General features: G+C 37.5%; 1 protein-coding gene across 1 annotated transcript in view; it reads right to left on the reverse strand.

The window, feature by feature from the left end:
* The window catches only part of ANKRD10 (ankyrin repeat domain 10), a 32094-nt gene extending 24713 nt beyond the window's left edge, over window positions 1-7381 (reverse strand). Inside the window, exon 1 of the mRNA XM_010019544.1 lies at window positions 7232-7381. Within this exon, the coding sequence (XP_010017846.1) occupies window positions 7232-7372 (141 nt within the window). The 5' untranslated portion in view covers window positions 7373-7381. The remainder of the gene's footprint in view (window positions 1-7231) is intronic.
* Between the last annotated feature and the right edge of the window lie 4606 nt (window positions 7382-11987).

Here is an 11987-nt window from a genome sequence, read left to right on the forward strand (position 1 = left end):
CTGCTCCACTGATATTAAACATGTTACAGATGTTATGTGCCTTGTTCTTGCTTGGCTGTCCCTTTTATTAAAATATCAACACTAGCTATTAAAGTAACACAGCACCTTTACTGACTCACCAGTCTTCATACACAACAGTGTTCACTATCTAACACTACAGTACTGGTTACACATTAGCTCAATTTGAAATGTGAATATATTCAAAATATGATCGTACTAGCATTTTGATATAGAAGGTAACAAGTGTTTTAAATTGTCTGCCAAGCTTCAGAGAAATTAAATCACATCTCTTATATCATCTAAATATAACTTGAAAATGAATTTTGGATTATGTGTTATATATTCTCAATTTTCTACTTGCCAATTTTATTTCATGGCAAAATATTTTTGTAACAAGTTACAAATTCACTGAGGGTGAAGCCAGTTTACCAGCGCTTAAGACATATATTCAGCCAAAAAGTGAACCACCTAGTACCCCTGGAAGGGAACAATAATGGCACCAAAGTTTACCTGCTTATAAGCTAAAGAAGATTGCTGAGGCTAACAAAGAAGTCTAGAGACAGAGAAGACCAGAAAACTCCTTGGAGTCCTTAGAGATTAGAAAAAAGCCACAGACCCCCTCTTCCAAAATGGCTTTCTGTAGCTGATGAATAGAAGACTGTTTTCCAATGAAGCTTATGTAATTTCTCCTACTTGTAACTTCTTCTCTAGTTACAGGAAGACAGAGACATTTAACAAACAACATATTGTTAACTATCATACATGGAAATTAATTTGGCACCAATTTATCCAGGGAAATTTTCTTCATATTCTTCCATAATGGAAGTTGTCTTCGATTCATCTTTTTACTATGGTTCCACACCTTTTGTTAAGAGGTAAAAGCATAGAAAAGAAGTGATTTGCCGCTTTTGTTCAGCATTAGCATATACAATCCCAACCTTAAGAGGTAATCAATCATTTAACAGAACGTTCAGGGAAATAGGGAAAGTTAGCTCAACTAGCCATGCATAGGACAAAGAGGACAGAAATCTCTACTAGCCTCATAAACCTAGCATGTTGCCCACAATAAGATTTAGAGCTGAATTACGAAGCATTGCTGTGAGAAAACACTAGAAGGGTGAGAAAAGACTTCTGCAAAAGGACTCCTTGACACTTCACTGCAAGAATACGTTAAGCTTGCAGCAGCTAACTATCCTGTCACCAACAACCAGAAAAAAGTTACTATGTCAGAAGAGAACATATGTCTTCAGAAAGGCTTCTTTCAATCGCTGTCCCAGAAAAGCTGTGTCTCTCCTCTAAAGCTAAGGAATTGAGAAAATACTTAGAGCATGACAGAATATTCAAATTCAGATTTTTACAGCTTTGGTTTTAATTACAGCACCTAAATTTCAGTCATCACTGTTATCTTCTCTTAAAGTTCTCCTATAGGACCAAATCTATTTGCACTGAAAAAGTTTACGAAATAGTCTCCTAGCTCTATAAAGAAATCCTCTCTGGGTTATGAGCTAGACTGAAATGAAAAAAAACCAACCTCCCACTGAAAAATGGCTTTGAAGTTTACTTATTTTTCAATGCATCTAAAATTACGCATACAGAGAAAAATAAAGTACTCTATGAGCCTCAGAACAATTCTGGTTTGATTCAACAATTGGAATGGATGGCACCCAACAGAAAAAGCAATGTAACAGAGGCTTTTCCAAGAAGCTTCTGAGAGCTGCTCAGGGTCTAGATTGTTAGCACGTTTTCATGCATAAGACACCTCTTCCCTATCCCTTCCTTGGCTATGTGGAACAAATTAAGCCACTTTATTTTGAGGGGCTCTACAAATTCATAATTATCCTTCATATACCTCATACTCCTCCTGATTGTCCACAGTTCCATATGTGGCTCAGTTTGATATAATCCCTTCTGTAGTAACATTCCAGGAAGGGAAACATCAGTAACTTGTAATGGTCTTTCATATCTAGAGCAGAACTTTTCAAGATCCCATTCACCCTTCTGATTTAACACTGCACCAATATCCCAAACTTGTCTCATAATCCAAAAGTCACATTGTAAATAAACACATAGAAAGGCCAATTAAGTTTTATTAGTTTATCGTTCAAGGTAACACAAGTTTGCTTCTGTGGAAACTAAGCATTTTGTGTATGGTGCTCCTGAAGATATGACAAGAGTCACGAGGCATCATAGGTACATTTATTTTTTTCAAACTCCCAGTCATTGTCAAACACCTTCCTTCTTGCCCTTATAGGAACGTAACTATCCTTTTACAATGACAAAGGCAGTCTTCTCTCACTTGGGGTCATGACTAGATTACCTATCATTGCTGTTTCATTTTACTGAGCTATGTTCCTTCTCCTATTTTCATTTATGTGGCTGAAGAGTCTTTTTGCTTTTTTGGTTTAAATCAGTAAATCTATCTCAGATTGATTAATCAGTTCACATTTCCTCACTATGCTGCTTAATTTCAAAAGACACTTCCTCTACTGATCAAATATTTTTCCTCAAACTCTCTTCTTATTCCCAGCCCTCTTTTAGATATGGTTGTATTTCAGTTCAGTAAAGCCACTTTTTATTCCATTTTCCCCTCTTTCTGTATTTTTGAGATCCACATCTCTGCTGACATTAGGATCTTCCAGTTGAACTTGGTGCATATTTTCCATTTTTTCTTAAAGTTCCAAGTCCCTGGATATGATGCAGTTAATTTCACTAACATCTTTACACCCTTCTCCTATGTATAAGTTACTTACCTGTAAATATTTCTTTTTAAAACAAAAAGCCCCATGCACATCTACATAAAATCTCTCAACTATGTGTACTGGTTTTTGGCTGGGACAGTTAATTTTCTTCATAGTAGCTGGCATGGTGCCATGTTTTAGATTCACAACCAAAATAATGCTGGTAACATGCCAACATTCTAGCTAGGAGGGGGCTGGGAGGTGACACAGCTGCATCTGCTAACCCAAACTGACTAGAGGAATATCCCATACAACATGTCATAATGCTCATCAAGAACAGCGGGGGGCAGGTGTGTGGTGTGTGTGTTTCTAAGACCATCATTGCTCAGGGACTGACCAGGCATCAGTTAGTGATAAGCAATTGTGGAATTGTTTGGTTATAGTACAGGGGCTTTAATTTTTTTATAGTAACTTTCATTTTCTTGATTTTGTTGCCCTTTTTACCTATTAACTTGTCTTCATCTCAAACCAGAGTTTTTCTTGGTTTTCCCTTCTGATTCTCTCCCTCAACCCACTGTGAGGAGGGAAAACGAGCAAGCGGCTATGTGATGCTTAGATGCCTATTGCCGTTAAACCACAACACTATGCAAGCACTTCAAAATACTTCTAGCACAGAAGCATTATTTTAACTGACAAGAAATATAAATTAATCCTATTCCTTAACTCAATCAACTGAATTTAAAGTTCTATCAGCAGATCACATTTCCAAAATCTGTTCAGACTTCTTAGACCCAGAACCCACCCTTTCTGAAGCCAAGAAGTAGATGTTGGAGAATACAGAGTATTTTTCCTTATTCTTCACTATAAATGCTTTGAATTCATGATGGTTTCTCCTTCTGAATTTTAAGTACAAATAATAACTGATAGAATATTTAGTCCAAACTGTTGTTTAAAATACAGGACTGTAACATACCAGAGAATGAGTGTTGTCTTCCTCCTCACCAAGGACACCAGTGTGCTTACAGCTCTTGCTAGCATAGGTAATCTAACCCTCCTAAATCTGCCATCACTGGCACATGATGGTAACTGGCTGGACAAAAAGTGTATCAGCACCACTTGTAAGGATGCAGTATTTCTTACATCCCTTCTTTAAGTCAAGCCACACAAAACGGGGGGTGTGGGGTGTGTGTGCAAATCAACACAGGCAATATACAATAGAAATGTTTAATAGGCTGAGGCTAGAGGCAAAATATATTTAAATGAAGTAACAGGCTTTTTAATCAAAAAGTACTCATGATTATCTGCTGTTAATACACACAACAGCATAAAAAAAAAAAAAAATCTGTGTTGTGAGAACATCAAAAAAAACCCCAAAACAACAAACCCTCATGGAAAGTAAAAGTAGTAGTATAATTACTTTGCACTGTTACAGTGAACCTGAGCAGGCAGATAGCCAAATGCAGGTCTTGAGTCAATTAAAAACTATTAGCAGGCACTGCCCACTGAACTAGGAAAAAAAAAAAAAAAAAAAAATATATATAAAAAAAATACAGTAGGACTTTCTCTTATTCCACTGCTGGGTAGAACAGGCAGATCGCTGCTTGGCACTTCAGCTTTCTCCTTTGCATTTTTATAGTGATCCTGGAGGCGAGAGATCTGCCCAACCGATCATAGAGAGAGATAGATGTGTGCTAGCCAGCACATTAAAGTAACATAAGAGGGCTGGGTATCGCAGATATACTCACAGAACTTATGTGGGGAGAAAGGCACAGTTGGGACAAGGAGTTTTCAGCATTAGTCCTTCATGGCTGGTGCCCAAGAAATGTCCCAGGCAGCTGCCACCAGCACTGAGATATGCATGTTCATGTTTTCCTAAACTTCAGGGCAGGCAGCATGGCCTATAATACAGTACCTCAGGGCACATATGAGAAAGCATGCATGCAAATTCTACTGAGTACCGGAGGTTTTTGCAAAGACTGAGAGACTCGAGTGGATTCCTTTTCGGAAGCTATCCTTCTCTTTCCCAGAGGTGATGGGTTAGTCTGTAGCCAATGAACAGGAGTCAGTTTGCAAGGAAAGTTTTACTACTTTAATTATCAAGAATTCCCAGATTTTTCTCAGCATGTGTTTTGTAGCCAGTGTCCATGGAACACTTGTCCTCACACAAGCATTAGCCAGTGACTATGTCTGTCTGAAGTACAGCATCAGTCAGCGAGCTGGAAGGAACAAACAAAATACACATCAGGAAATAGTGCTCTGGAACCTCAAAAGTGTGGGTGGAAGCCCTAGATGGTCACCTGACAGTGCTTGGAAGTTAAATAAGGAAGCAAGATCATTTATTAAGGACTTCAAATTAAACAAGAATAGTAGAATTTGTCTGCTATTCAATAAACAGCTGGAAGTAACTGGGGAAAGCAAAGCATGCACTGTGCTTCACAGCCATGTGTGAAACACTCCAGATACATCTTAGATAAGTTTGTGTAGCTTTCAGTGCTCATTCATGTGAAACCAGTGCGACTGACCAGTTGCATCCTAAGAACCTAACAGACTTTTTTGTTTCTACTGTATTTTAACTAACCAGAGCTATATTCAAACTAAATCTAGAACACCTCTTCTTATATGTTAATATTTGTGGGGGCAAAATAAACTATCACACTCAAGTGAAACTTGAGCCTACTGTTTACAACATACAATGCTTCCAGAGTCAGCTCGCAGTACCATCTATATTAGGGTCCTTTGCCTGTCAATACCTAAATCTGCCCTTAGAAGTCCATAGGATACCATCACCACTATCTTTCGAAAACTACAGTACTCTGGAGGACCACAGATCTATTTAGCTCTGGTGACAGGCCATCAATTTATAGATTCCTGAGTCACTGGCTAGTCTTGGTGGCTTCTTTCAGCTGGAATGAGTCTCCTGCCTATTTTTAATCACATATTATACTGCCTTCTGCTTTCCTTTACAGTCATCTGCATGGTGCCCTCAGCCCATGGAGAGATCTCTCTGCACTCTTCTCTTCTTTGGGGGCTAGTTGCTACTTTCTTCTTTGCTATAACCTCACTCACTAGATGCATTTCTTTTCCCTCATCACGTTCCAGGACAGCAAGCTTGTTCTTCAACTCCATTTCAACCTCACTGGTCAGTTCTTCTCTTTATCCTCATAGTTGGAAACTTTCATTCTTCTCATTCATTCATTTTCATTCATTCTTCTCTTCTCATTTAGCAGATATTTGTATACCTTTATTCTGTGCATGCCATGTTTCCTCTCTAATCACCGTTTCTTTACATTCTTACCTGGTCTCCAGATGCATTTATAGTTCTTCTATTTTCTCTTCTGAAGATTCTACCACTATGCAGCAATAACTTATTGAATAAGTTACTTTTGTCAGGTATCAAGGAGAAGATGCGATCTATAGCCTCTGCATCCAGTCACTTCATTGTTTCTACAATTCTCCTGGTGTCTCACAGCTGTTCTCAATGCACCAGCCTTCTTTTCTGAAAACTCAACACAAACTTCCCCATTTCTTATTTTTGCATAGCTTAAAAAAAACAAAAAGAACCAAACTCTAGAAATGCAAATGTTCAAGTCCTTCAGCAGACTTAGCTTAACTCTACTGCATATAAAGCAGTCTGGCCATTAGATATTAAAAAAAGTATGATGCGAGATTTAACAGACCAGACATTTTACAGATGCTGTGCTATACTACAGCTTTTAGTAAATGTATATGCTGTAGTATTAATTACTTTCATGGAATACTATAAGTAAGTTTGCATACTGTTAGAAAGGCACACATTAGGCATGCCCAGGATACAGATTTATTCAGTGCTACAAACATTACCTCCAAAAGCATAATAGTTTTAAGCACTTGATTCTGTTACTGCACCAGAGTACAGTTATTTACAGGAATTTTGCTATATTAATACACTGTCCTCTACCAAATAAATCACTATGCATACTCAACTGTAAAAGTAATGGAAAATTATGTGAAAAGAAAAAAAATTCCCCCATTCATTCTTTGTTAGTAAAGTACATGTTTCTCATCTATTTGCAGGAAGTTACTAGAAAAGTTTTGGAAAGAATCTAAAAAGGAAAACAGTTTGAAAACAGATGCACCTTAAAATAAACCATGGCATATCATGAAGTACCACAAATGTCTCGTGGTTCTGTAGGTAATGGTGAATTTTTCAATTCTTAGCATATTTAATAATAGACTCCTCACTAGACTTTTTTCTTTCCCCTAAAGAGGCATTATCAGAGTATTTACTAAAGCTGCCAACACCAGAGCAGCACACCATTTTGTTCAAGCAGCAGCAATATTTCAGCTCCTAAACCAAATGTTCTCCAAACCTTCAGAGGCTTAAAGGACATTCATTAGTCCTATCTCTACTGAAATTATAAAGGTCTGTAACTGATAATTAAGTCATGTGACTTCAGCTGATGTTAAAAATAATGTATCTGTACGTGAATGTAAGGATCATACATACAGGAAAAAGGGACTGAGACACCCCTTCCAAGACTGTACGCACACATGAAATACATATGAATCCATACCTGTTTGTTTATGTTGGCCCCCACTTGAATCAACCAATTCAGACACTGTGGATGTCCTCCAAAAGCAGCAATGTGGGCTGGTGTTTGAGCAAAACGCGTTGTACTGGCATTTACAGAAGCTCCAGCTCTTACTAACTGCATTAGGCACTCCAGCTTTAAAGACACGAGGGAATAAAACCAAAAATGTTACACAGATGTGCTATGACAATTAGCATGTGATAAATACGTACACTCTAGAAAAGATAAGCTGACTACTAAGACTACAAGGGATGCAAGGGACTACGAACATTAGAATTTTCCCTTCCTCCTTTGGCCATAGGCCATACCAAAGACATACGTAATTCTCACTCCCAAAACTGAGTACCAGTATTTATTTTCAGGATGGGGGAAAAGAGGGCATAAATACCTCAGATCTTACTACATGAGCCATTTGGTTCACTAGTGTTAAGGAGGGGAAAAAAACAGCCAACCAAACACAAAAACAAACCCAAGAGATTTGATCCAGCAAAGTTGCAGACACAATACTAACCAGACATTGTTAGATAACGTTTGACAAAACAAGAGTGTTGTTAGGAAAGACAGAGATGTATTCTCAGTAGGGTTTAGAGGAAGGTAAATCAGAAAAACACAAGAAATACTTTACATTTTTTTAATGTTTCCCTAAAGTGACAGATGCAGATTACTAAGAAAACTAATACTGTTAGTATTATAATAACTAATATGCTAACACTATAAAAGGACTAAATTCTTTCCACCAATTTCCTGGTATTATGGCTGAACTGCTGTTAAAAATAAATAAGTAAAAATAGGCTGTACGTCTGTGGGAATACCAGAAAAAGAAAAATTTTATTTAAAAAAAACTGCAGGATTTTGTCTGACTGTATTCTCACTTTTATTTTCTCGTCATACTAACCAGAAGCATCAGATATACAGCTTCTATTTTTAGATGTTCATAACATCCCATTTGTAGAAGCTAAGCTAACCACAGTCATGATGACCTCAACTTCCAAAAATAAGTTTAAAAAAAAAAAAAAGCTCCTTTCCTGTCACACAGTAACATTGTCTTTTTGTTGATAGGAAAAGGAATGCACTATGCTAAAATAAACACTTTAGTCCAGGCTTCCCTTTATTGCGGTTCGATAACACCACTACACACACACACACACGAGCACGCAACAGCAAAACAAAAAAAATCTCCACAACAACTCAGGGCATTGGTTCACATAAAAATCTAAGGGTCAGTCTCTCGCAGATAAAGAAAATGTTTGTTATCCACACCACAGTCTGTTCATAGAGAAGCAATAAAAAAAAGCACCAAAAGTCATCTAGCCATCTGGCAGCTTGGTTCAGAGACAAACATAAAGATTCCAATGTTCTTCTCTACTGCTGTATGTCAGTTTCTTTTTTAAAACTGTAAATGCCTGATTTTCACAAATTGCGTATATGAGAGAAAACTACCAACCACTAGTGAAATATTTTATATTAGTTTTGCACAAATATTGTGAACTTCAACTGTTCTCTTCCCCCATACAGGTAAAACAAACACAGATGAACGCTATCCTTTAGGATATATAAAAGTACTTCTCTGGACTGCAATGGACTAGACAGAGATGTACTACTAACTCCCTAATTACATGAAGTAAACATGTAAGGGTGAGGGTAACTGAAATATTGATTAATCTAGCTCCATAAACTTCAGCATTACCAATGATAAAGTACCTTTCCAAAAGCAAACAAGCATGTCTAATAGAAAAAAAAAAAAAAAAAATCCTTTACATCGAAACTGGTGTAAGAAAATCTGTAATTCTAATGCTAGACTACCCAAATACATTTTCTATTTGCTAATCTTAGATTTCCCTCAGTGTTTACATGCTAGCACCCCTAAAAGGGCTGCTAACCCTTAATAATTGTAACACTGTAATTACTAATAAGCAATGTGATGGAAAAAACCTCCAGCTACACCAAGAGCTTCCTCTACTAGAAATGCAAACAAAAATAAATTTCAGCCAGCTTTTTTAAAAAAATATGGACTTCTAACAGAATTCATTTGAAAACACTGTCAGACAAGCATTACAACTTTAGGAAATACTATTATTTCCTGCACAGAAACCAGGCTGAAAAGATTTCCATAATCAGACAGACATTACAGCCCATCAATTGAGAGGGGAAAAACTGGAACTGGTTCACCAGCAGCATCTTGTACTGTTTAAATCTGCTTTGCAAGATGGTTACACATCATGATTATCTATACAACTTCATGTTTAAGTTGTTTTCTCTTGTGTGCTTTATTTATTTTTTCATTATCTCTTACAGGGTTTTAACAGTGAATATAATGTTTCATCCCATTAAAACCTTAAGTATGGGTCTTCTGTATCATGGCTGTAATGAAAACCTGCCTCTTCCAACATTATGGAAGCACGAGGTAAATTACTGTGTAGATGGGAAAAGTCAACATAAAAAACAATACCACACATCGTTGATTACGCTTGAGATCGTAACACAGAAGTCTGCTTGCATTAGCCTTTCAGAAGGTATTTTCCAGTGTTTTGTTATACCTAAACCAGAGGTTAAACTTATTTAATGAAGAAGAAAGACAGGCCTCAACGCTGGCAAAACACCAAGGAAGAGACAGGCATTTTTATCTGCACTACTTTTGTTCCAAAAGAAACAGAATGTACTTACTCCTGTTTTGCTTCCTACAATGTAAACAGTCAAATGGCAAAAATAAAAGGTAGGAGAAGAGTACAAGCAAATAGATGTGGTCTGAGAAAATTAAAATAAACATGCAAGTGGCTAGAATGAAGTTAAGATTAGTGTAAACCACAGTGAATTAACAGCAACCTTGCTTGTTATACAAGCCCTTCATTTCCTGTGTCTCTGTAGCTTTTTAGATTGCTAACAATTTTACATTCTGACCCATTTTCTCAGAAATCTACAGGATGCCAGGGTAATTTAGGGCACTATATAATTAACTCTAATTGGAATATAGCAACTCTAATGGGAATTAATTTACATCTCAGGATATGAGCACTTCTCTGCAGTCAGGGAATGTCCCGAAAATGCAAACTCTGCCACAGATACTCAACACACGTTAATACGGACTTGCTACTATCTCTAAAAGGAGGTCCATATTGTCACTAGAACTCCAGATACCACATCCAGAAATACTGGCTGTAATATTTATTACTTTCTATTGACTCTGCTGGTATTTTATTTATTACTCGCAAGCTGTAAAACTATGTTCAGTAGCTGCTACTGAACATTTCCAAAACCAATGTTTTAAAACTCTGATACTCTGGGAAATAGAACTTTCCATGTGAAGTTTTGATGATGGGGGGGGAGGGAGGGGCTGAGGGGAAGGGGAAAAGGAGCATTAAGACATGCATACCAATGTCCATGAAGTGCAGCTATTGTTTCACTGCTGGCAACCTTCTATTAACTGGTGAAAGGCAAAAGTACAGCTGTGCCACAAAGTCAGTCGAGTTTAGGGTCCAATTACACTGCTGTAACTCTTTCAAGTGTATTGTATAGTCTCTGGCTCAGAGGAATGAGCACTTCCTAACAAGACTATAAAACCTGCAGGTAACTTCCATAGACTGTAATTACCCAGACCTTGTCACAAGGCTTTTAGGATAAAGCACATGTATGCAAAGTTGTATAAAAACCATTATAGCCTACGTCATCTTTGCAAGTCTCATTTCACTTGTCATATTGTTCCCCCGTATATACAACAAGAACAGTCATCGAATTTTGCCCATACCCAAGAATGACCGTGGCAAACAAACACACTATCTCGCAGACTGACTTGTCACCTTTGTCATCTGTTTCTGCAAGCATCTCTTGAACAGAAACTAGAACATACACAAAAACCTCACATAATCTATCACAGTTAACAGAAAGATGAAGATGCTTAAAGGAAAAACAAGAAACAAAATAAACCACACACACTCCCAAGACAAAAGCACAACTGCCACAAGCTCGTACTGAACAGACATTCTTGTGAGAGCGAAAAATGAAACAGAAGACTATAACACCAAATGAGTACCTTCATATTTGCCATGAATGCACGTCACAATAAAATTGAAGGCACTCTATTTTTTTCCCAGAGCATATATTAGCTTCTTTCTGATCAGGTAAAAGGTAGTTTTAGGTCTTGGTTTTCGTGGGTTTGGGGTTTTTCGTCTGCTTGTTTTGTGGTGTGTTCTGGTGGGGTTTTTTTTTAAGACTGAAGGGCTACTTAGCTATGTTTCCAAAATGTTTCTCAAACAAGCAGTGCAGATAAGATCACTAACATGCAGAAACTATCTCTTAATGTACTTCAATAAACCATGACAACTGCCTGAGTACATTAATTTTCCTTCTCCGGCACACAAACAATAAAGAAATACATTGGTAATGGGAAGTAGAAAAAGAACAAAAGCCCCTCGAAATCCAAACCCAGGCAAACCGATGAGGAAAATAACCCAAACCCCAGCCCTCTACGGTGGAATTCTGCTAGGCTGGAACACTCGCCACGTTAGAAACATGAAGGGCCTACATAAAATCAAGGTATTAACATACCACTCATCATAAGACTTATAAGTTAATGTAGCTACTTCTTATATTTTGGTCTTTTCTGCACTGCAACGATGCCCATGCAGTTAATCCCGTACTCGAATGTGCGCCCGTATCAACCACGATTTATTTTTCACACTGAAGGTTACAGAGGAGCACTTGACAAGCACACCCATCTCCTCTCGAAACTCCCAGCGAGCCG

Source organism: Nestor notabilis, unplaced genomic scaffold (assembly GCF_000696875.1).
Source record: "Nestor notabilis isolate BGI_N333 unplaced genomic scaffold, ASM69687v1 scaffold12518, whole genome shotgun sequence".
NCBI lineage: Eukaryota > Metazoa > Chordata > Aves > Psittaciformes > Psittacidae > Nestor > Nestor notabilis.